Genomic DNA, 26,356 nt, shown 5'->3' with positions numbered 1-26,356 from the left:
TTCCAGGTTAGTGCTGTCAGTGTTTTTGATGCCTCCAGTGTGTTCCTGCAACTGTTGTACCGTGATGCAGTCGTTTATTAATGAGCATTGGATTATTTCTAAGTTTTTGCTATTACAGGGAGTGTTCCATGTAACTATCCTTGTGTGCATTTGCTGCCATTTCTGAAGGTTAGATTCCTAGAAAATGGGATTTCAAAGACTATATACATTTTAAAATTATAATCGATCGTGCTAAATCTCCTTTCAAAAAGCGGTGACCATTGTATACTCCCACAAAGTCATTTCCTAGTACTGTCATTAGTGCTGAATATTGTCAGTCTTTAATTTTCCAATATGATGGACCCAAAAAATGGTATTTTGTTATCTAATTTGCAATACTCTGATTTCCTGTGAATTTGAGCATTTTGTTATATCGCTATTGGCTATTGGCATTTCTTCTGTAAATTTGATCTATTTACATAGGTCTTTGGGGTTGCTTGTCTTATTTATTTTTTTCTTTTCATATTAAGTATATCAATGTCACGTCTATTTTGTGTATTTGTAAATTTCTTTCCCAGCCTTTTCCTTCTCTTTTCATTTCTGTTGATGGTGTCTTTTTGCCATACAGAGGCTTCACAATTTTATAGTCAATTTTTTCCTTAATGGCTTAAAATTTTTCTGGTTTGCTTGGGGAGTGTTTCCTTCCCCATCTCAAGGTTATAAAAATACTCATTTAATTTTATACTTCTACAGTTTCATTTTTTAAACTTAGTTCTTGAATTCGTTTAGAATGTATTTATATATGGTGTAAGATAGAAATCCAATTTTATTTTCTTCCAAATGGGTAACTAATTGTTGTTAAGAGCCTTTAAAGAATATTCCATTTTTTCTTCACTACTTTGATTTGTTGGCTTTATCAAATGTCAGAGTCCCGTGTATACATGAATTGTTCTTGGACTTCTGTTCCTGTCATTCATTCGTTTGGTCACTCTGCCATTTTTATACCATTTCTCCAATATTTTCATTATTGGTAGTGCCAGTTTTGCTCAGTGTCTTTCTTTTCTCAAATTTTATTGATCATTCTCATATTTTTACTCTTCTGAATATAGCCAGCATGTCAGGTTCTCCTGCTCTAGAAAGTTCCACCAAGACCATATGTGGAATTGTGTTCAGTTTGTTCATTTTTACAGTAGTGGTCCTTTCCATTCAAGAACATGGTATCTCATTTATTTGGACTATTTATGTATTTTTGTAAAGTTTTATAATTTTCTTCATGGAAGTCTTAAGTATTTTTTTGTTAAAGGTACATTTCACTTCTTCCCCAACTGTTCTCTCCTTTTTCAAATAAAAATTTTTATTATTCTGCAATGTGAATGTTAGTATCATCTCATCCAAGCCTTGAAAGAAGTTTTATTGGCATATTATGATTTAAATCACATTTCTACAGTAATTTAAATAAATTGACATCTTTATATCAGTTCTTCCTATTCAAGAGTATAAAATGTTCTCTGACATATTAAAAGGGATTTGTTTAATGTTGAAAGGAAGAAACTCACTCACATTTATTTCTCACCTTCACTGTCTTTTTTCAGGCAGTATCAGCACTGGTGCAGCCCTTAGGGGTGTGTGCAGAGTACCTCAACTCCTCAGTGGTACAGGTAAGATAGGCCATTTTACACTTACTTCAGAGGTGATCTAAGACATACAAACAGTAAAATTATCTTTTTATCAGGTTGTTCAGAATTGTGCCTAATTTAGAGTAACTTTTTTCGGATTAGCTATCTTTATAGTGAAAATATTATCAGAAGATAAATAAAAGTGATTACTAATTTAAGGTATAGGAGACCTAACATTTAAGGTTATTTACCTTTTCAATTTATCATTTTATCAAATATAATTACATACTATAGCATATATTTTTCTTTGCTTCCTTCACTATAAAATAGGTGGCATGGGCCTCCCTGGTGGCGCAGTGGTTGGGAGTCCGCCTGCCGATGCAGGGGATGCGGGTTCGTGCCCCGGTCTGGGAGGATCCCATATGCCGCGGAGCGGCTGGGCCCGTGAGCCGTGGCCGCTGAGCCTGCGCGTCCGGAGCCTGTGCTCCGCAACGGGAGAGGCCACAACAGTGAGAGGCCCGCGTACCGCAAAAAAAAAAAAAAAAAAAAAAAAAAAAAAAAAAAAAAAAAATAGGTGGCATATATCCCTACCCCCTTTACAGGATTATTTAAGGGTTCAGTGCCATTTTGTATTAAACAGCGTTGAGTGGTGCTGGGCTCACCTGCTAGCCAAGTCACTCACTACCTGAGTAACAGTTTAACAGCACATCTTGTCTGATTTCTTGCCTCTGCAGATTGTACGTCAGCAGGTCACAGGATAGTCAAGGCTGTGGAACGTTCAGCTTCCTAATGCTTAGGGCTTATTACATTTTCTTATTCCTTTCCATTTCAGTTAACAAGTTCAACTGAATAAAATGTCATGTTGAAAATACCTCCATTTATTATTTTTTTTATAAAAATAAGTCTGTGAAGCTTAAAACTTGCACAGAGATTTTTTTAAATCACCACAAATGGTTTTGAAAGCTTAGTGTCCTTAGGGCCATTTTAACAAGGGATATAGGATTTTTTTTAGTAGGTTCTGGAAATTCCTGCTATTTCTAAGTTTTAAGTGCCTTCTTTAGATTTCAAAGTAATACTGCAAGATTTTTAAATGAAACAGGATGGCTACTTATGTATTTCTTCATTCTGGATACTAAGGTCTTTAGAGACATCTAGTGTTCTCTCATTTATTAAGCATATGAATACAGTCATTCATTTTGTAGCTGAAACACTAAGACATAAAAAAACAAGGTGATTTGACTTAATAATTTAATAATTGGCTTTTTAATAATCAGAGCCAGGATTGAATTTTTAAGTGCATGCTTTTAAACCCATGCATTGCTCCATGGAAAGAGCTTCAGTGTAAATATTCCAACTGCTAATTAATACTAAGTTCTTTAGAAATTCCAGGTTTTATATGTAAACACAGTGTACTTTTTTTGGCTGCGTTGGGTCTTCGTTGCTGCACACGGGCTTTCTCTGGTTGCTGTGAGCGGGGGCTACTCTTTGTTGTGGTGCGCGGGCTTCTCATTGCGGTAGCTTCTCTTTTTGCGGAGCGTATAGGCTCTAGGCGCATGGGGTTCAGTCGTTGTGGTGCATGGGCTTGGTAGTTGTGGCTCGCGGGCTCTAGAGCACAGGCTCAGTAGTTGTGGCGCACGGGCTTAGTTGCTCCGCGGCATGTGGGATCTTTCCGGACCAGGGCTTGAACCCGTATCCCCTGCATTGGCAGGCAAATTCTTAACCACTTGTGCCACCAGATAAGTCCAAGCACAGTGTACTTTAAAAAGAGTAAAAAGTATATGAATTTCCAACCAAAGCTTATTTAACTTTTTCTTTATTTTAATTATATCAAACCATCAAACCTTAAATTCATTCAGCAATAAATTCATACCATATTTATGTAAATTAACAATTGTCTCTACCACTTGCTCCTTGTGTGACTTCGGAAGACTGAAGTAACTCCTGTGACTTGGCTTCTTTATCTGTAAAATAGTGATAATAACCGTGCCTGTCTCACAGAGTTGCAGTGAAATTAAGCAGGGCTGGCACATGCTGACAAGAGCCGTGTGACTTGCCTCTTACCCTGACAGCCCTCAGTTCTCACTATACAGTTGGCATAAGTGTAAATAAAGAAATTCTACTAGGATAATCAGTTGCCTGATGTCATTTTAATTCATTGCTAATGTCTTCTTGCTTTGACAGCCAAATATTGTCTCTCTTCTCTTGTCACCAGATAAGTTTTAACAATTATTTTACTTAAATGGAAGTGATCATTTAGATCTAGCTAATAGTTTGCTACTTCTCACATACTGTTTAGAGTTAGTTACCTGGTTATGCTACCATTCTGGAGCAGTGTGTTGTATGAGTCTTGTCTATAGGCTTCATTTATATCAGTTAGCAAAATAAATGCATAAAACAGCATATTTGTCATGGTCTGTGCTTATATTCATTTTTTAAATCAAATGCAAAATACTTTATTACAAAAATAATACATACTCATGCTTAATGTTTTAAGTTAGTCGGTGTGTCTTTGGTTGTCTTTGGTTGTTCTTCAGAGGACCCTTTATAAGATAGTAAAGAGGGATTGCACCCATATGATAGTAAAGAAGCTGAGGCACAGAATCAGTTAAGGGTTTACTTGGGATGGTATTACCTAGTTAGTGGCTGCTCTAATACTAGAATTCCGATCTTTGCATAGCACCCTCTCCTTTGTGAAATGTGAATAAAAAAGTGTCTCCTCTCTAGTTTGGGGACAGATTCAGGGGTCCTTATTAACTTTAGTACTGTTTTCTTGCAGCCCATGCTGGACCCAGTCATCCTTACTACAATCCAGGACGTGCGGAGCGTGGAAGAAAAGGACCTTAAAGATAAGGTAATGTTCTCTCCAGTCAAATAGCCCCAATGTCTATTTGTCCTTGGAAGCAGAGCCAGGGCTTAGGGCAAGGTTCATAGACCATTGCTGTTTGGATTCTGGTCACATACAACTCACATCAAATTACTTTTACATCTCCTAACCAAAAAATGTTTTGTCTGAAATACCAAGTGGTTGGTGTTACCTCAGTCAATAGAATGAATGTAGTGTTGTCAGCAAGTGATACCATTAAGAATTTTACTAACATGTTGATTTTGATAGTAGTATAATTGGTATCGCATTGAAGAAGCTTTAAAATAATTCAGTATTAAAAGCTATCCAAAGGTGTTTAAAGTAATTTTAACATTTAAATTTAACATGATTTATTTTGTCTACCTTGAATTTATCACAGAACCCTTCCCTTTTCTTTGCTCACACATGTGCTAACTTTTGTTTAGAAGTAAAATGTAGTTTATTGACCATGTGGAATATCAGATACCATTAGACCATGGTTATTGAAAATGTCCTGTATTCCTGTGTGTGTGTAAGAATTGGCATCAATGTGTTTTCATGGTTCCTTTTTGTTTTTTCTGTTTATGTATCTGTACGTTTGTGTGTATTTTGTTTTTAAATAAAAGAGATTGGTTAGCATCCCGGAGCTCTTGTCTGCCATTAAGTTACTTTGCATGCGCTTCCAACCGGATCTGGTGACCGTTGTGGACGACCTTCGACTAGACATCCTACTGCGTATGCTGAAATCACCTCATTTTAGCGCTAAAATGAATTCCCTCAAAGAAGTAAGTTTTGCGTCCGTTTCTGGAAGACTTAAAGCACAGACACTTTAAGTTCTTCCATAACTTGTGGTTATTAATGTAAAAATGTTGGGAAATAAAGAATAATAATTTCTTGTAATCCTACAAAAAGAGATAACAGTGATTATGTATAAAATAGTGTACATGTTTATAATTGTTAATAAAGCAAAATTTTTATACGTATTACATTCCAAATTCGTTCTGTGAAATTTTTAGTCTCCTAGTGAAATTTGCTAGAACGTAATTCCTTGGAATATACAGTTTGAGATTTACTTTTTACCCTAAGGGTATAATTCCTTTTATTATATTTCAGATATGTGTTTACTTAAATCAAATCTTCTAACTGGGGTTGAGGCAAAATTTTGTTTTGTTTACAACTGTGATGGTCTAAGCAAAATGATGGAAGTAATTTTCTGCAGCTTCCTAAATTTTACATGAGCATAGTTGATTTTGGTGAGTTTCTGGTGGAGCCAATACAGTTCGGTCATAATTCCAGTTATTTTCCTTCAGTTTTGTGTTAATTAGGATTCTTGGCTGCAAGTGAACTAAACTCATCTTGAATTATCTTAGACTAAAAGAGGAATTTAATGGAAGAAGGCTGGGCTGTCTCACATGAATGAGAGATTGACTAGCCAAACCGTGTAAGGGCAGGGACACATGTGGGCAACAGGATCAACTAGAATCTGAGACTGAACCACTGCCAGGACTCTATCCAGGTCTTATCTCTGCTTTTATGAGCATGATGGCCTTGTTCTCTTTCCACCTACAGAGTGGCATCTTTCATATGGTAGACATGGCCATGGATAGCTCTTGTGATTCAGGAAGGACTGATACTTTCTCTCTGGTCCCAAGTATAGAATTTGGAGGAGTGCTCTGATTGAAATTTGGGTCAGATGTGCATCCCTGTGCCAATCAGCAGTGGCCCAGGAAGTGTGAGCTCTGTGTTCTTTTTAAAGAGACATCACAAATAAGTGGTCTATTAACTTCTAATAACTGGCCTTTGATACATTTTGGCTAATCATTAGACCACATTGTAACACTATAAAAGTCACAAAATATATATGAAGATTTTGATTATGAATATTTGCATTAGATTCAATCACAATAATCCTGTCTTTTTAGGTAACCAAACTAATAGAAGATAGCACTTTATCCAAATCTGTGAAGAATGCTATAGATACAGACAGACTGTTAGATTGGCTAGTTGAGAACTCAGTTCTGTCAATTGCATTGGAAGGTAAGTTGCTTAAGAAAAGTTACCTAACACATAAATAATATATTTCTGTATAAAAAAGGTATGAAATTGTTGCTTTCACTATATTAGCCTTTAAATAATCTTATAGCAAGTTAATATTGCTTTGAATAAATAGAATCATATTTAGAAAGTTAGTGTTCACTGTATCTGTCTGCCTCTCTGGTGTTTCTTCTCTTAGGCAACATAGACCAAGCACAATACTGTGATCGTATAAAGGGAATTATTGAACTCTTGGGCAGTAAATTGTCTTTAGATGAGCTGACTAAAATTTGGAAGATACAGGTAAGTTGATGAGAATTATTTTTGCCTTTTTCTGACATTTTTTTTCCGTAAGGGCGAAGGGTGGTGACTCTCTAAAGCAGAGACTTACTGCCCATGGATAAATAAATATTAATTGAAGTCACAAAATATCTATAAGCAGATTTTAAAATAAGACACATAATACTCTCAACTGAGAGCCTCAAGATCATTTATAAAATGTGAAAAAGTGAGTATGTTTTTCTTGCAATTAGTTTAAATTGTTTTTAAGCCAGTTGAAAATATTTTGTTCTCCTCTTGAAATGAATATGTCAGATTGAGAACTTGATTCTCATCTTTTTTTACATTGTCTTTTTAGAGATTTAATGCTTCTAGGAATTTAAACAAGGCCAACAGATAACCATTAATAATGGTTGCTTCTTGTAGTCTTACCAATTTTATCATGCAAGTGTATGTATGCTGTTAGACTAGAATCAATTTATCTTTGTTACTGTTTTGCTTTTGCTTCTGTAAATCAACAGGGAAAGACTTGGGTTTTTCCAGTCTCCAAGACTTAACTTTCTTCCCAATGTCTTCTTTTCTAGTCAGGACAATCATCTACTGTGATCGAGAATATCCATACTATTATTGCTGCAGCAGCTGTCAAATTTAATTCAGATCAGCTTAATCATTTGTTTGTTCTCATTCAGAAGGTATGTGTTCAAACGTGCTTACTTTTAAATATTTCTAAAATAATCTTATTTTGAGGTCTCCTCCCTCTAAATTAGCAGTGTTTAACCATACTCTTCTTACTTTATTAAACTTTTTTGGCTCAAGTTTAAAGTTTTTGCACGTTTTGCCAGTGTGATCAAATGGGACTGGGAAGCAGTTCCTGTGTCTTTTCTTTTTCATTCTACAGAGCTGGGAGACCGAGACCGATAGAGTAAGACAGAAGCTATTGAGCCTGATTGGACGAATAGGCCGGGAAGCTCGCTTTGAGACCACTTCTGGAAAGGCAGGAGAATCAAATGACTTTTTCTAGCTACATGTACTTAAAGCAGCTTTACTTGCGTATGGGCTGGCTCATCACATGTGGTTTATTGTAGGTGTTAGATGTACTCTGGGAACTGGCTCATCTCCCAACGCTGCCGAGTAGCCTTATTCAGCAAGCTTTGGAGGAGCACCTGACAATCCTAAGTGATGCGTATGCAGTGAAAGAAGCAATCAAGAGGACCTACATCATTAAGTGCATAGAAGATATTAAAAGGGTTAGTTTTATCTTTGGTCTAGTTTTGTTGTCAGAGCAATAGTATTGCCTGAGTAATTAGAGCCAAATAATTTTCCTCCCCTTTTATGTAAATTAAACTAAATGTCCTACCTGGAAGCTCATACCTTAGAGTCCAAAATTGGGAAATTATAGGTACTGCTTTTACCAAGTCATTTATATTTCTTAATATTTCTTAAAATTAATTTTCAGCCTGGAGAATGGTCAGGTTTGGAAAAAAACAAGAAGGATGGATTCAAGGTAAGAATTTGCAGATGGAACCAACTAAAAGGTATACTAATTTAATAATTCCTTTTAATAAATTGAATTATAATTTTAAGATAAAAGTATGTTTTAGTGTTTCTTCGAATAATATTCAGATACACACTGCTGTTTAAATATTTGCTTGTAACCTGTGCTTATTATTTAAAGCTTGGGGGTTATTGACTGTCAAAGGGAAAAAAAAATCCAGGGTCACATTCAAAGAGTAGTTTTACTATATTATTTTCATAAGATTGTAAGACCTTCAACTTAGTTTTTCTTTTTTAAAATTAAATCCGAAGTATGCACATCTTTAATAAGCACAATGGATTGTAAATAAATATCGTGTCCATTTTTCTCCCATAAGAGAGAAATGGAGGAACATTCATAGAGTCAGAAGAGAGAAAAGGGAAGAAAAGTTCATTTGTTGCTGGCACGTAGTTGTTTTCTAGGTGCTTGGTTCAGATGTGTTCCTAAAGTAATTCCTTACACAAACGGTTATTGAGTGAGTGCCTGCTGCTAGGGCTCGATTTTAGAAGGTAGAACTGGGTAGTGATGGGTGCTGTGGAAGTCCTACGCTCCAGGGCTTTGGCCTCCAGGTGACTGTGGACTTAAGGACTGTCCTTCGAAAGGGTGGGTAGCAGCATGTGTAGTGATGGTTGTAGCTCTCCTGTTGCTGCAGTCAGTAGCTGCGCACTGGAGCCTGCTTCCGTGGTTGCAGCAGCCCTGATCAGAGCATGTCCTCCTCCCATGCAGGCCCTCAGGTTGCCCAGATGAAACAAAGCCTAGCAGCGAGAGGGGTTTCATTTCACTGTTATCATAAGAAAAGGTTTTAGTAAATAGCTAATGGCTTAGGAATTTCATTGGTAAAACATATTTCTTGGCTTTCCTAGTAAGTATTTCTTTAAAGGATCTTGAATACTGCTAATTTACATTAGTAAATTCAGAGACTCAGCTCTTGCTAAGCGGCCTTGGTGACTCAGTAGGCTTTTATTCTCTTAAATTATGCTTGGTCATAAAGTTTAGTTGGGGACATTTAAGAACTTTGTGTGTTATATTTCTGACATTGAAATTTGATCAGGTGAATTTCCTACATTAAAATCGTTCACAAACTGGAGCTGGTAATGCTCAGGTTATGATTAATTGTTCCTTTAATTCAACAGCATTGCTCTCTTTCTACTCAGATACAATTTGAATTTTCCCAGTTTTCTCAGCTCAGTGATTCAGATAATTTAGCACCCTCTGTCTTTATGATTGAAACTCATCCAGAGTTATTTAAGAAGTTTAAATCTTTCAATAGTAATAGTAAGAGGGAAAGGGTATCTGTAGAAAATGGTCTTTTCTTCACAGTAACAGATACATTTCTTTATAGGTATGAAGGTCAAAGCTGAAGGGACTTTTTCCTCCCTCCAGGGAAATGGCTTTTGAAACCAGAAAAATCCTTCCTGATCCCTGTTCCTTCCTTGTTACAGCTAAGCAATACTTTAGCCCTTGTAGCCAGTAGCATCGCTGCATCTTTATTGCTTCTCTTTGCAGTCGCTTCATTCATGTCTGTTGTTTGATAACAAAACTCAAAAAGTAACAGGGAGAATTTTGGAGTCATTTTGTGAGTCTTGAAAGGAATATTCTTCCTTTTTTGTATCCCACTGCTCCCAGTAAAGAAATTCTGATTTACCATTCTTTCATTTCAAATAATAATAACTTACATTTACATAGCACTTTTCAGTTGACTGAGTGCTTTTGCAGATACTCTCTTAAAGTACACATGGCTGAAGGGGGGCAGTGGGAAGATCAAAGCCCCCGATATGACTCCAGGCAGGGGGTTGAGTTATATACTGCCACTAAAGGTGTTTTTCTATGCTATGCCCTTTCCTGCCAGGCAGCAAGGTGGGCTGACTGGGAATTATGTCTCCCTGCCAGGCTACACAGAAACTAAGCAAAGGGTAAGACAAGATCACCCACCTCTTACTCCCCTCCCACCCCCCAGCTACCTCTACTCCTCCAACTGATTCCCTTTCCCTCTGCTTTTGACACTCTTAAAATTCCCAAGTTCCATTATTGTGTTCAGAAATTCTGACCTTTATTTCTCAACTTTATTTCTGTAGATTATGCCAGGATACCCTTGGCTTCCTTGGTCCTCTTTCCTTTGCTTCCTTTATACCTTCCACTGTCTGCCCCCAACCCTTTCCCTCTTATTGCACTTATTTTTTACTTCAATTAAAAAGTTTAAATGTACTCATCCAAAAAAAAATATTACTAAACCAAAAAAAGTCATTTTTACTCAATTAGTGGTGTTTGTGTATTCCTTAAGTCATTATACGAAGGCCTCCTAGCACAGTGCCCAGCAGCCTTTCAATAAATGTTGGCTCCCTTCCTCTTACCTCTTCCCCCTCCTCTGTGAGGACACTAAAATCGTTACTTACCCATACCTGAGGGGCCTCCACTTGCCAAAACATACAACTGAAAGTAAAAGCAGCAAGGTGCCCTCAGTACAGCCTCACAGTGATGTGCTTAGCACAAGAGGAAATACTTTTTATATGTCCACCCATGTAAAAATTTGAACTTGGTTCTAGGTAAATGGCTAGGTCTGGTAAAACAAGGCAGATGAAGACCTGGGATATTCAGCTTTGAGAAGAGAGAACTCAAGAAAGCATAGGAAAGCTTTTTCAGCTACTTAGAGGATTGTTATAGAAGTTTGATTCAACTTAACTTTTTATGTCTCCTAAGAAGTTATGGGAAGGCATGTTGCAATATGATAGAGCAATGAACTTCCTATGAAAACAGTCTGACACAGAATGCACTGCCTCCTGAGTTCCTCATCACTGGAAACACTAGAAGACAAGTTTTGTAACAAAAATGAATAAGGAAAGTTTAGGCACAGGTTTGCAGGCTAAACTAGTTGACCTCTACGGCTTCATCTAACATTAGGAGTCTAATTTGGATACACCATTAACTCCTACTTATGAAACCTCAGCTTCATTATCAGACATTGTCAGATATGTTTGTTTTAATTGTTCACCATAGTCTTCTGCCCCTTTTAGAAATGGAGAAGAGTAATTTAAATTTTTCTTATAACATAGCAACATAATATTATAGATAGGATGGAATAAATAACATCTGTCTTGTTTGCTAAACTGTAGAAAGGCTATATCAGAAATACTTTTTAGATTCTAAAGGGTAATTTTCAATGTTAAAAAAATAATCTAACCATAATTGACTTAATTGGTCATAATGATACTTTTTAATATACCTGATTATTTACTAAAGGGTCTATATTTATATCCTAATGTTTGTAATCCTTTTGGAAGGTATGAGTTCGGACGTAAGCCTTAGAATTTTAATCTCTGTCATTTTGCAACTTTCATGTCCTAGCAGAAATACTCTAGCTAGTCTTGCAAGTAGTTGGCCTTTAATACATACCTTATTTCTCTGATTCTAAGATGCCAGTGTTGCAACATGCATCACAGGTTTAATCCAGTATGTACAGCCTCACTGTGGCACACCGCTTTTCATTATCTAGTGTAGTGTTTTGGACTTCTTTGAAATCTTTAAGATTGTAGAATTTTGAGGCATGTTGAAGAATATGGAGTTTTGTGTCCTTTTTTTGTAAAACTCAAGCTGCTTTCTTCTTTCATTAAGTTGTATATACTACAAGTTAAACAGTTTCTCTTGAATCAAGGTGCAGCTTTGGACAGAGAGACGTTTAATGCCAAGTGATATAGCCCTTCACAGGGTATGAGTCTGTCACACCAAATTCTCCTGGCTCTGAAAAACACTTTAGTCCGAGACCACTGGCAGTTATTCTTTGCTTTTAATTGAATTGATGGACACGACAGGCTAGTCAGTGCTATATCATAGTGTAATCTTTTTGATAGCATTCAAGAAACAAATCAGTGATCTACATTTAAGTTAAAAAGCCATCCTTGTTTGGTGCTAAACTATGCCACGTAACAGCAGAAATGATGGGTAGATGAACAGATACCTTTTGTAAACAGCTAAGTTTGCACATACTCACATAAGGACAGGTATATCTAAACTTACTTCTATGCCTAGTGGCTGGTAAGTTTCTTTGATACAAGTGTAAGAAGTGTCCATTTCAGAAATGTTAAAATTTATAAAACCTATATCTTAGAATCCAGGAAATACGGTATTTGCTGATTGATTGGCTAATCTCTAGGAAAGCCAGTATTATTTAGGCAGTAGCTCTCTCACATTTACGTATTTAGTAGTATGATATTTTTCTGCAAATGACATCAAAAGTAGTTTTCTGCCCCATAGGCATCTTCATCTTACAGAAAGACTTAAAGAAGCAAGGCTTTAAAAAAATAATACAGTTTTTAAAGTAAAAGCTAAGGACTTAAACTGTTACTCAGTTTTTTAGAGAGTTACTTATCAATTGATCGATAGTGTTTAATCTGACATTCCTACAACCTTTATAATGAAGTCTCATAGTTTGAAAGATGCTATTTATTCAAAAGCAATTCTCTTTTTAAAGAGTATCACATGAACATCAGACTTTTCAGATATGTACTTGAAGATCTGGATTGTCATGTACCAGTTTCAGAAATAACATATTTGAAAGTGTTTTGAAAAATATAAAGTATAAGTGTGAAGTGGCTGTAATAATTAATAAAAGTAGAATTCTCTCATAAAATTGTTTTAACTAGGAAATATAAGTAGACCATGGATATTTTCTTTAATATTTAGACCACTATTAGTATCTTGATCAAATCATTGGTATCTTGATCATATCATTGGTATCTTAATCATGTAATTGTAGAAAACCATATTTTTATACCATTTTACTTATCAGCCAGTTCAGTATTATCCAAGTTAAGCTTTTGCCATCAATTTATTTTATTACATCAACAATATCCTAGCAGCCTGTGCTACTTAATCTATCCTCTGAAGTTGCTAATTCCTTGTCGTCTGTTTTTTGCTGATGTACCCCTATACATTTACTATCACTTCACATCCACTCCTGTTTGCAGTTCTTGGCTTTAGGATTGCATGCAGAATAAGAAGTTGAAGACTGAATTATGAGTGCATGGAGATAAACTATAAATGAGCGATGTGAAGAGAAAAATAATAGAATGTGTAACAATAAAACCTAATTGACTTGGAAATTTTTTATAGCTAATAAATTTAATCTGCTATTTCTAAATTTAACTAATGTAACTTCTTTTTAACTCTAGTCATCTCAACTTAATAATCCCCAGTTTGTATGGGTAGTACCAGCTTTGCGTCAGCTACATGAAATCACCCGCTCATTCATAAAACAAACCTATCAAAAGCAAGACAAGGTAAGAGTATAGTTATATTTGATTATTATACAATTACTTGCATAACCTTTTATAATAACAAACATCAAAAGATTGCTGAGTTTTGTAGTGACTATATTACAGTTTAATGGTTATTAATGTAATTCATTTATATTACTTAATAATCTTGAATTTAAACATCATTCTGCTTTCATTTCTATGGAGCTTTTCTTTTGATATATCCCTAACTCATTTATTTTTTATTTCCTTAATTTACAAAGTAAGCCAATGTTTAAAAGTTAATGGTATTTTAGAAATTTGTTTGAAAAGATTCAAAGACTTATTTTATATTGTGAAAACATTAGTTTGCTTAAGGAGCTAGAGCTTCCTCAGTGTAATAGACTTGGGAAGAAAGATCTGGAAAAGTATGCAAGAAGTGAAATAGTTCTTTTTTTTTTTTTCTGTACGCGGGCCTCTCACTGCTGTGGCCTCTCCCGTTGCGGAGCACAGGCTCCGGACACACAGGCTCCGCGGCCATGGCTCGCGGGCCCAGCCGCTCCGCGGCATGTGGGATCTTCCGGGATCGGGGCACGAACCCGTGTCCCCTGCATCGGCAGGCGGACTCTCAACCACTGCGCCACCAGGGAAGCCCTGAAATAGTTCTTTTGAAAGACTTTTTTTTTTTTTAAAGAATCCCTCTTAGAAGCAGAAATTTACCAGGGAAGTTCATTAATTCTATAGTAATTTCCTAGTAAATGTACATACCAGATTGATTTTATTTACTTTTATGTAGGAAATATGAGTGAAAAACTTTCTGTGTTTGCTATTCCTCAACTACGTGCTAAAATAGAAGCTTGTATTAAACTGACAAAATAACTGCACATTCTCATACCATTTTTCTTTTTGTTGTTTTCGCTAAGAGCATTATTCAAGACTTGAAGAAAAATTTTGAAATAGTGAAATTGGTAACAGGAAGTTTGATAGCTTGTCATCGGCTTGCAGCAGCCGTGGCTGGACCTGGAGGCTTAACTGGTTCAACACTAGTGGATGGCCGATACACTTATCGGGAGGTATCTGGCATTGTGCTTTTGTTTCATGATTTACAGCATTCATTTGGCCTTTTTGCACTTGAACTATAAAAATAATATTTATTGGGAGTAACTCTAAAGAGGTAGCATGAGGTGTCTTTGTCATAATGGAACATTTTTGTATCTTGACTATAATCACCTCAAAATAAAAGTTCAGAAAATTGATATTTGTGGGTAAATCTTTCAGTAAATCACCCAAGATAACTGCATATGATCTGGTAATAAAAATAAACATCTTTTCTTTGTCTTTGATCAGAAATAATAACTGTTAGTTCTGTGGCTAATGGCTTTTGTTTTTCAAATCTAGTGGTTAGTAATATTGTTTTTAAAAAAATAGAAAAATACTTTAACTTACCAGTTGTGTTGTGGTGTTTTACTCTGAGATTGCCAAAATTGTATTTTTTTGGCATCTAAAGTCAACTGAGTTTGTGTTAGAGTTCAAGTAGTTTCTGTTACATTGTATTGTCAACAGATTTCTCACATTTACTTTACCCTAAGTTATATGAAAAAGCATTAGGTAAAACTATTTTTTTAATTTCAGAGTTTTTTTGTTTTTTTAATTTTTCTTTTACATATGAATGCCTGGAGTTAACTAATTGGCATTATTTCTTTTTCCAGTATTTAGAGGCCCATCTAAAATTTCTGGCATTTTTCTTGCAAGAAGCTACTCTGTATCTGGGTTGGAATCGTGCCAAGGAAATCTGGGAGTGTCTTGTGACTGGCCAGGATGTTTGTGAATTAGATAGAGAGGTAAGAAGATATTGTGGATGAAGTAAGACAGCAGTGGGACTTAATAGTATTTCACTTTTTTGTGTCTATCTCACATTTTTGTGTGTGTCTCACATCTTCAATTCTAAACACTTCTCAATTTACTAAGCATACATTTATACTAATAGGCTAGGAACTATAAGTGTTGAATAAATGTTGGTGGTAAAACCAAAGTGTAACAATTCAGTGAAAAGCATGAATTTATATTTTCATTATCTAGAGGGAAGATTGCAGTAATTAACTGCTTTATTTAGTTCCAGAGTTAGAACCATTTCAGTTTTGAGTGGTATTAAGGCAATATAAATTTCTAAAGAATTAAAAATAATTTATCTTTGCTCTCCCAGTTTGGAATATGTATTTGCCTTAAATGGATTTTAGTTACAGGGTGATATTTGTCTTGATCTGCAGATGTGTTTTGAATGGTTTACAAAAGGGCAGCATGATCTTGAGAGTGATGTTCAGCAGCAGCTCTTCAAGGAGAAGATTCTTAAATTGGAGTCGTATGAAATCACCATGAATGGTAGGGAAGAAACTTAAAATCATTTTTCAGTTCTTTAAAGTAAGAATTTTATACTTTTCCTCTCAGCGCACTCTCAGAAGCAGCTAACCAGTTTGGGATATCCTTCTGGACTTCGCCTTATGCATATAAAGACACACCTATATATACATATATTTATATACACAGATAAATTTCTTTTTACATGAATGGTATTTTTAAATTATATAGGCTAAATGTCAAGCTGTCTTTTCATGAAATTACTTAGTACAAAAAGGATTCATTTAAGGTGAAGATTTGTCAAAGTATAGAAATCCTCTTTTCAGTTGTATCTTTTAATTGAGGTTTTTTATTGATACGTATTTTACATGCTATAAAATTTACTTTTTTAAGGTGTACAATAAGTGCTTTTCGTATATTCACAAAGTTGTTCAACCTTCACCGTTTTTAATCTCAGGATATCTTCATCACCCCAGAAAGAAATCATGTAACAGTCACTATCCATTCTCCCCTTTCCCTGATCTCTCGTCTACTTTCTGTCCTTATAGATTATTCTAATCTGAACATTTTATATAAATGGAACCATATAATATGTCACCTTTTGTATGAATATTTGGCTTCTTTTATCACGCTGAGACATAATGTTTTCAGGGTTCACCCAGGTTTTAGCACGTACCAGAACTTCTTTCCATTTTATGGCTGAGTAATATTTCATTGTATGGCTGTAACACATTTTGTTTATCCATTCATCAGTTGATGGTCATTTGGGTTGTCACCACTTTTGGTTATTATCAATAATGCTGCTGTAAAGGTTCATATACAAGTTTTTATATTCCTAGGAGTGAAATTGCTGTATCATATAATTGACATTTGAGGAACTGTCAATCTGTTTTGCAAAGTGGCTGCAGCATTTTATAATCACACCAGCAGTATATGAGGGTCTGATTTCTTCACATCTTCTCTAATAATTATTATAAACTTTTTTTTTTATTTTAGCCATTCTAGTGGTTGTGACATGGTATCTCGTGGCTTGATTTACATTTCCGTGATGACTAAGGATCATGAGCATCCATTCATGGGCTTATTGGTCATTTATATATCATCTTTGGAGAAATGTCTATAAAAATCTTTTTCTCATTTTTAAATTGGGTTATTTGCCCTTTTATTTTTGAGTTGTGTTGTTTATATATTCTGCATATTCACTCCTTATCAGATATGTGATTTACAAATATTTTGTCCTGTGGGTTGGCTTTTCACTCTCTTGGTAGTCCTTTGAAGCACAAAAGCTTTTAGTTTTGATGAAGTTTATTTATTTTTTTGTCATTGTTGTTGCTCGTGCTTTTGATACCATATCTAAGAGACGATTGCCTAATTCAAGGTCTTGGAGATTTGTGCCCATGTTTTGTCCTAAGAGTTTTATAGTTTTAGCTCTTGATGTACTTTGTCTTTTCATTGATTATCTGTGGTACCTAGAGTGCATGAATTTATATGATATTCTATAATTTCAGGTTTTAACTTATTTAAGACTTTTTTTGAAAATGTGAATCTCTGTGATCATCGATTGAAAAGACAAGGAGCTCAATTGGTGAGTAACATTGTTTTCAAATCTAGAAAATTCGGAAAATCTAGTAAAACTTGACATTCAGCTAAACCTGTGTTATAATTGAGAGAAAACATGAGGTTTTTTTAGAAAGAATGGGCGCCTCCTTGACTGCAGGCTTCTGCATGGACGAGGGCGCTTCTCTTAGAGTGTGAGGAGGCTGCGTTTCCCGCACAGGTGACTTCTCAGACCCCTCTTTGCTTCTTGCTGATCTGGGGCAGCCAGCGGCCTCCTGTGGCTGGGTGAACGTGGAGTAGGGATAGTTCCAGCCAAGCTTCCAACCTCTCAGATCTAGCAATTCACGTGTACCTGAAAAAATACCAAAATCTTCAATTCTGGGATCACAGGGGCAAGGATTTGGGGGGAAATTTTTTTTTTTTTTTTTTGCGGTACACGGGCCTCTCACTGTTGTGGCCTCTCCCATTGCGGAGCACAGGCTCTGGACACGCAGGCTCAGCAGCCATGGCTCACGGGCCCAGCCGCTCTGCAGCATGTGGGATCTTCCCTGACCGGGGCACGAACCCGTGTCCCCTGCATCAGCAGGCGGACTCTCAACCACTGCACCACCAGGGAAGCCCTGGGGGGAAGTTTTTAAGAACAGACAAGGAAGCAGGAAAATGAGGACCTGTAGAATGTATACAGCTTATGTTTATATTTACGTGAGCACCTTAAAAAAGAAAGACAAAAAATAACTCTTTTTCCAAGTCTGTTTCATTCATGACCTGACTTCCTAGGTGGTAAGAATTTTAACAAGATCTTGTAAGGCCTGGATCCTGCCCTTTCTAACTGAGCTCTGAGAAGACCAGATTGAGCCCCAAGGATAGTAACTACCTCTAACCTAACTCTCTTTCCTTTGAAGAAAAGCTCATGAAGAGGGCGCCCATATTATTCCTGTTTTGTTTCTGCTTTAGTAGCCCATTTGGGTAGAGTTCTAGCTTAGGTTTAGGAATGTCTGGAGAAAAATCTCCATATCTGTCTTGGTTCCATGGAAGTTGCCCAGTGTTTCTGTTGTTGGTCGTTTCTTGTTTTAAAGTTCCATATCAGTATAATGATGTTCTCATATGTAGCTTGGTTTTTGCAGCCTTAATTCATTTTGAACTTGAAGAGGTGTGGAGTTACAGTGTAGCAGAAAATAACTAATTTTGTGACCTTGGTGTGCTGTATACTTTTCTTTCTTTTGAACAGTATGTAGAAAAGCTGGAATTGATAGGAATGGATTTCATTTGGAAAATAGCCATGGAATCACCTGATGAAGAAATTGCTAATGAAGCTATTCAGTTAATCATAAACTACAGTTACATTAATCTAAATCCTAGGTTAAAGAAGGTGGGTATTTAAGGAAAGAAGGTACACAAAAAAGCAGAAAATAATATATTTTTAATTGCTAAGTTGGCATGCCTGAAAGTCGGGCTTCTTTATTTTGACATTTTATCATTAATAATGATTACAACTAAATGCTAGACTAATTTTAATTTCCATATACCTCTTACTTTTAGGATTCTGTATCATTACATAAGAAATTCATTGCTGATTGCTACACAAGATTAGAAGTGAGTAGCAAATTTTATTTAACCTGTTTTTGAAATAAATGCTTTCGGTTTTTTTTTCCTTTTATAATGTTGTGTTTTGAGATCGTGTATAATGTTGATATTTGTAGCTGGATCCTACTGGAAGAATTTGCTAGCAGTACCGTATTGTGGACATAGGGAACAGGCATTTGCCCTAATGCCCACAATGTAGAAGTGTATTTTACAGGAAATCCTTCTCCCTCCCCATCCCTTTTCCTTGCTCCACCCACCCACCCCACCCCACCCCCTTTTGGGGGTATAGAAACTGTCTTCAGAAAATAGGTCTACTGTACTTTTCACATTTCTGATAGATTCTTTTTCTCCTTTTTCTGTCCAGAAATTTTATACAAGCACTTGCTTCTTTTCCCATCCTTCCCCATGTGTCACTTTGTTTATATCATAAATGCTATTAAAGGCCATAGCAGCACACTCAGTAGTGGGTAGTGTTGGGTGTCTTTGTCCACTAGAAGCCTGCAGTGTAATACTGTCTCAATAATTTAAACTTTCTGATGATGAATATGTGCTGGTGATGAATCTGTACAGGAAGGAGTTCCCAAGTTGTGACTTCCATCCAAATATGCCATCATAAAAACATTTAAAGTATTCAGGTATCCCTAAATGAGGTGCCATGTAAGTATTAACACATGTAGAATGGTAGTTCTCAGTTGGAGGTTATTTTACCTCCCAGGGGACATTTGGCAATGTCTGAAGAACGTTTTGGTTGTCACAACTAGAGGGGTCCTATTGGCACCTAGTGGTAGGTGAGTGGTGAATAGAAGTCAGGGATGCCACTGAACATCCTGCAATGTCCCCGACAGTCTTCCACAATAAAAAAAAGTTTCCAGCCCAAAATGTCAGTAGAGCTGAGGTTGAGAAACCCTGATGTAGAGAGATGATTTTCTATTTCGTAGGCAGCCAGTTCAGCACTTGGTGGCCCCACTCTGACACATGCTGTGACCAGAGCAACAAAGATGCTTACAGCAACTGCCATGCCAACTGTAGCCACGTCAGTCCAGTCTCCATACAGGTAAGTGATTGCAGAAGTTACAGCGAATATGCAACACCTAAATGTAGATCAGCTTAAAAAAAAAATAATTGGAATCTTTTCTTTCCTTTGGAGATATCTCAGTTAATTGTTCATTTCCTCATTTTATTTCATATCTTTTTCAAACTGTCATATCCTGGGAAATTGTATATTCCCCATCACGTATTTTATTTGATTCATTTTACTTTTACTGTGTGTAACACGAGTAGCCTCCTCTGTGATGGAGTCAAGATATATTCATTGTATGAAGAGTAATTTTTTTCAAGTTTGAAATATTTACTTAGACCTCTTATAACTTTTCTCATTGAATAGTCAAATCCAGGGCACCAAATAGCATAAGCAAAATGAAGTGGAATATGATGATTGATTAATATTGTACATTTTGATATAATCATAGTTAAAATGTTTTACTTAAAATCATTTTTCAAAATAATTTTTAAGAAGAACTTGAGCCCCAAATATTTGTGTTAAAACTTTGAACTGACATCTCTTAATCACATTGCTGTGTTGAGTATTTTCATATGTTGTCGGTGAAATCTGAGTTCAGTGTTATAGGTCTTTGATATAGTAAGGAGAATAGATGAGTATTTAGAAACATTAGATTGAAGTAACTAAAATACTTTTGTGGGGTTTTATGTGCCTTTCATTACTGGTAAGCATCCCCCAGTCAGTGATGCTCAGGAAACCTTGGCAGGCGCTCAGAGAAGGGCTCCCTCTCTATGCCTTACTCTGCTGCCCTCTAGTGATTGGTGCTCATAAAGTCTTTTTCAACTCCTGGAATCACTTTATGTGTTTATGTATGTATGTATTTATTTATTTCTCTTTATTCACAGTTGGGGATATTTGTTTCTTTTTAAAGCCATCCTTTAGAAGAAGAGTCAAGGCAATATCCTTGCTCACATTCTTCTTCTTTATCTTCTTTTTTTAAATGAGCTGAGTACCGTGTAGTGATACATTATTAATATGAAAGAAGCCAATAGAACTCAACCCTCTTGGACCTCTTTTTTAAATGACAGAAAGTGATTATAGATTCAACTCATGATAAGAACACTAACGTGACTTTTGCATTCCCACATTCTTGGAAGTGTATCTCAAATAGACTTTCATTAAGAATTCCTAGGCCGCCAAGAAGCCTGTGTGCGGGTGCAGGTCACTGTCCACACCGCCCTTCCGGGAGCCTGTGCAGCCTGCCACTGCCGGGGTCCCGGGATCCAGGGGCGGCTTCCCTGGGAGAACGCACGGCGCGCCTCGGGCTGGTGCAACGTCACGCCGACCTCTGCCGCTGCAGGCTCACCCCGCACTCCGTGCCCCTCCCTCCCGCCCGGCCTGAGTGAGCCAGAGTCCCCGAAGAGGCTGCTCCTTTAACCCTGTCCTGTCTGAGCGAAGAACAGACGCCCTCCGGCGACCTACACGCAGAGGCGGGGCCAAATCCAAAGCTGAGACCCAGGAGCTGTGAGAACAAAGAAGAGAAAGGGAAACCTCTCCCAGCAGCCTCAGAAGCAGCGGATTAAAGCTCCACAATCAACTTCATGTACCCTGCATCTGTGGAATACATGAATAGACAACAAATCATCCCAAATTGAGGAGCCAGGAGTCAGTGCTGTGCCTCTGAGGTGGGAGAGCCAACTTCAGGACACTGGTCCACAAGAGACCTCCCAGCTCCACATAATATCAAACGGCGAAAATCTTCCAGAGATCTCCATCTCAACACCAGCACCCAGCTTCACTCAACGACCAGCAAGCTACAGTGCTGGACACCCTATGCCAAACAACTAGCAAGACAGGAACACAACGCCACCCATTAGCAGAGAGGCTGCCTCAAATCATAAAAAGTCCGCAAACACCCCAAAACACACCACCAGACGTGGACCTGCCCACCAGAAAGACAAGATCCAGCCTCATCCACCAGAACACAGGCAGTAGTCCCCTCCACCAAGAAGCCTACACAGCGCACTAAACCAACCTTAGCCACTGGGGACAGACACCAAAAACAACGGGAACTACGAACCTGCAGCCTGCAAAAAAGAGACCCCAAACACAGTAACATAAGCAAAATGAGAAGACAGAAAAACACACAGCAGGAGAAGGAGCAAGATAAAAACCCACCAGACCTAACAAATGAAGAGGTAATAGGCAGTCTATCTGAAAAAGAATTCAGAATAATGATGGTAAAGATGATCCAAAATCTTGGAAATAGAATCGACAAAATGCAAGAAACAGTTAACAAGGACCTAGAAGAACTAAAGACGAATCAAGCATCGATTAAAAACACAATAAATGAAATAAAAAATACTCTAGATGGGATCAATAGCAGAATAACTGAGGCAGAAGAACGGATAAGTGAGGTGGAAGATAAAATAGTGGAAATAACTGCTGCACAGCAAAATAAAGAAAAAAGAATGAAAAGAACAGAGGACAGTCTCAGAGACCTCTGGGACAACATTAAACGCACCAACATTCGAATTATAGGGGTTCCAGAAGAAGAAGAGAAAAAGAAAGGGACTGAGAAAATATTTGAAGAGATTATAGTTGAAAAATTCCCTAATATGGGAAAGGAAATAGTTAATCAAGTCCAGGAGGCACAGAGAGTCCCATACAGAATAAATCCAAGGAGAAATACACCAAGACACATATTAATCAAACTGTCAAAAATTAAACACAAAGAAATCATATTAAAAGCAGCAAGGCAAAAACAACAAATAACACACAAGGGAATCCCCATCAGGATAACAGCTGATCTCTCAGCAGAAACTCTACAAGCCAGAAGGGAGTGGCAGGACATACTTAAAGTGATGAAGGAGAAAAACCTGCAACCAAGATTACTCTACCCAGCAAGGATCTCATTCAGATTTGATGGAGAAATTAAAACCTTTACAGACAAGCAAAAGCTGAGAGAGTTCAGCACCACCAAACCAGCTTTACAACAAATGCTAAAGGAACTTCTCTAGGCAAGAAACACAACACAAGGAAAAGAACTACAATAACGAACCCAAATCAATTAAGAAAATGGGAATAGGAACATACATATCAATAATTACCTTAAATGTAAATGGACTAAATGCTCCCACCAAAAGACACAGACTGGCTGAATGGATACAAAAACAAGACCCATATATATGCTGTCTACAAGAGACCCACTTCAGACCTAGAGACACATACAGACTGAAAGTAAGGGGATGGAAAAAGATATTCCATGCAAATGGAAACCAAAAGAAAGCTGGAGTAGCAATTCTCATATCAGACAAAATAGACTTTAAAATAAAGACTACTAGAAGAGACAAAGAAGGACACTACATAATGATCAAGGGATCAATCCAAGAAGAAGATATAACAATTGTAAATATTTATGCACCAAACATAGGAGCACCTCAATACATAAGGGAAATATTAACAGCCATAAAAGGAGAAATCGACAGTAACACAATCATAGTAGGGGACTTTAACACCCCACTTTCACCAATGGACAGGTCATCCAAAATGAAAATAAATAAGGAAACCCAAGCTTTAAATGATACATTAAACAAGATGGACTTAATTGATATTTATAGGACATTCCATCCAAAAACAACAGAATACACATTTTTCTCAAGTGCTCATGGAACATTCTCCAGGATAGATCATATCTTGGGTCACAAATCAAGCCTTGGTAAATTTAAGAAAATTGAAATTGTATCAGGTATCTTTTCCGACCACAATGCTATGAGACTAGATATCAATTACAGGAAAAGAGCTGTAAAACATACAAACACATGGAGGCTAAACAATACACTACTTAATAACGAAGTGATCACTGAAGAAATCAAAGAGGAAATTAAAAAATACCTAGAAACAAATGACAATGGAGACACGACGACCCAAAACCTATGGGATGCAGCAAAAGCAGTTCTAAGAGGGAAGTTTATGGCAATAAAATCCCACCTTAAGAAACAGGAAATATCTCGAATAAACAACCTAACCTTGCACCTAAAGCAATTAGAGAAAGAAGAAGAAAAACATCCCAAAGTTAGCAGAAGGAAAGAAATCATAAAAATCAGATCAGAAATAAATGAAAAAGAAATGAAGGAAACGATAGCAAAGATCAATAAAACTAAAAGCTGGTTCTTTGAGAAGATAAACAAAATTGATAAACCATTAGCCAGACTCATCAAGAAAAAAAGGGAGAAGACTCAAATCAATAGAATTAGAAATGAAAAAGGAGAAGTAACAACTGACACTGCAGAAATACAAAAGATCATGAGAGATTACTAAAAGCAACTCTATGCCAATAAAATGGACAACCTGGAAGAAATGGACAAATTCTTAGAAATGCACAACCTGCCAAGACTGAATCAGGAAGAAATAGAAAATATGAACAGACCAATCACAAGCACTGAAATTGAAACTGTGATTAAAAATCTTCCAACAAACAAAAGCCCAGGACCAGATGGCTTCACAGGCGAATTCTATCAAGCATTTAGAGAAGAGCTAACACCTATCCTTCTCAAACTCTTCCAAAATATAGCAGAGGGAGGAACACTCCCAAACTCATTCTACGAGGCCACCATCACCTTGATACCAAAACCAGACAAGGATGTCACAAAGAAAGAAAACTACAGGCCAATATCACTGATGAACATAGATGCAAAAATCCTCAACAAAATACTAGCAAACAGAATCCAACAGCACATTAAAAGGATCATACACCATGATCAAGTGGGGTTTATTCCAGGAATGCAAGGATTCTTCAATATACGCAAATCAATCAATGTGATACACCATATTAACAAACTGAAGGAGAAAAACCATATGATCATCTCAATAGATGCAGAGAAAGCTTTCGACAAAATTCAACACCCATTTATGATAAAAACCCTGCAGAAAGTAGGCATAGAGGGAACTTTCCTCAACATAATAAAGGCCATATATGACAAACCCACAGCCAGCATCGTCCTCAATGGTGAAAAACTGAAACCATTTCCACTAAGATCAGGAACAAGACAAGGTTGCCCACTCTCACCACTCTTATTCAACATAGTTTTGGAAGTTTTAGCCACAGCAATCAGAGAAGAAAAGGAAATAAAAGGAATCCAAATGGGAAAAGAAGAAGTAAAGCTGTCACTGTTTGCAGATGACATGATACTATACATAGAGAATCCTAAAGATGCTACCAGAAAACTACTAGAGCTAATCAATGAATTTGGTAAAGTTGCAGGATACAAAATTAATGCACAGAAATCTCTGGCATTCCTATATACTAATGATGAAAAATCTGAAAGTGAAATCAAGGAAACACTCCCATTTACCATTGCAACAAAAAGAATAAAATATCTAGGAATAAACCTACCTAAGGAGACAAAAGACCTGTATGCAGAAAATTATAAGACACTGATGAAAGAAATTAAAGATGATACAAATAGATGGAGAGATGTACCATGTTCTTGGATTGGAAGAATCCACATTGTGAAAATGACTCTACTACCCAAAGCAATCTACAGATTCAATGCAATACCTATCAAACTACCAATGGCATTTTTCACAGAACTAGAACAAAAAATTTCACAATTTGTATGGAAACACAAAAGACCCCGAATAGCCAAAGCAATCTTGAGAACGAAAAACGGAGCTGGAGGAATCAGGCTCCCTGACTTCAGACTATACTACAAAGCTACAGTAATCAAGACAGTATGGTACTGGCACAAAAACAGAAAGATAGATCAATGGAACAGGATAGAAAGCCCAGAGATAAACTCACGGACATATGGTCACCTTATCTTTGATAAAGGAGGCAGGAATGTACAGTGGAGAAAGGACAGTCTCTTCAATAAGTGGTGCTGGGAAAACTGGACAGGGACATGTAAAAGTATGAGATTAGATCACTCCCTAACACCATACACAAAAATAAGCTCAAAATGGATTAAAGACCTAAATGTAAGGCCAGACACTATCAAACTCCTAGAGGAAAACATAGGCAGAACACTCTATGACATAAATCACAGCAAGATCCTTTTTGACCCACCTCCTAGAGAAATGGAAATAAAGACAAAAATAAACACATGGGACCTAATGAAACTTAAAAGCTTTTGCACAGCAAAGGAAACCATAAACAAGACGAAAAGACAACCCTCAGAATGGGAGAAAATATTTGCAAATGAAGCAACTGACAAAGGATTAATCTCCAAAATTTATAAGCAGCTCATGCAGCTCAATAGCAAAAAAACAAACAACCCAATCCAAAAATGGGCAGAAGACCTAAATAGACATTTCTCCACAGAAGATATACAGACAGCCAACAAACAC

At 36.8% G+C, this 26,356-nt stretch overlaps 1 protein-coding gene across 4 annotated transcripts in view; it reads left to right on the top strand.

Annotated features, from left to right (window-relative positions):
* The window catches only part of USP24 (ubiquitin specific peptidase 24), a 154,997-nt gene that overhangs the window by 57,570 nt on the left and 71,071 nt on the right, over positions 1-26,356 (top strand). For all 4 annotated transcript variants that reach the window (XM_060089865.1, XM_060089864.1, XM_060089863.1 and 1 more), the window contains exons 8-24: positions 1,572-1,637; positions 4,372-4,446; positions 5,064-5,222; positions 6,360-6,474; positions 6,671-6,774; positions 7,335-7,442; positions 7,649-7,744; positions 7,836-7,997; positions 8,207-8,254; positions 13,450-13,557; positions 14,436-14,585; positions 15,222-15,353; positions 15,780-15,891; positions 17,376-17,452; positions 18,653-18,793; positions 18,964-19,017; positions 19,947-20,062. In XM_060089865.1, the coding sequence (XP_059945848.1) occupies positions 1,572-1,637; positions 4,372-4,446; positions 5,064-5,222; positions 6,360-6,474; positions 6,671-6,774; positions 7,335-7,442; positions 7,649-7,744; positions 7,836-7,997; positions 8,207-8,254; positions 13,450-13,557; positions 14,436-14,585; positions 15,222-15,353; positions 15,780-15,891; positions 17,376-17,452; positions 18,653-18,793; positions 18,964-19,017; positions 19,947-20,062 (1,823 nt within the window). The remainder of the gene's footprint in view (positions 1-1,571; positions 1,638-4,371; positions 4,447-5,063; positions 5,223-6,359; positions 6,475-6,670; positions 6,775-7,334; positions 7,443-7,648; positions 7,745-7,835; positions 7,998-8,206; positions 8,255-13,449; positions 13,558-14,435; positions 14,586-15,221; positions 15,354-15,779; positions 15,892-17,375; positions 17,453-18,652; positions 18,794-18,963; positions 19,018-19,946; positions 20,063-26,356) is intronic.

The sequence above is a fragment of the Mesoplodon densirostris genome, chromosome 2 (genome assembly GCF_025265405.1).
Source record: "Mesoplodon densirostris isolate mMesDen1 chromosome 2, mMesDen1 primary haplotype, whole genome shotgun sequence".
Classification (NCBI taxonomy): Eukaryota; Metazoa; Chordata; class Mammalia; order Artiodactyla; family Ziphiidae; genus Mesoplodon; species Mesoplodon densirostris.
Note: the sequence above shows the minus strand (reverse complement) of the source record. Positions and strands in the feature narration are given on the sequence as shown.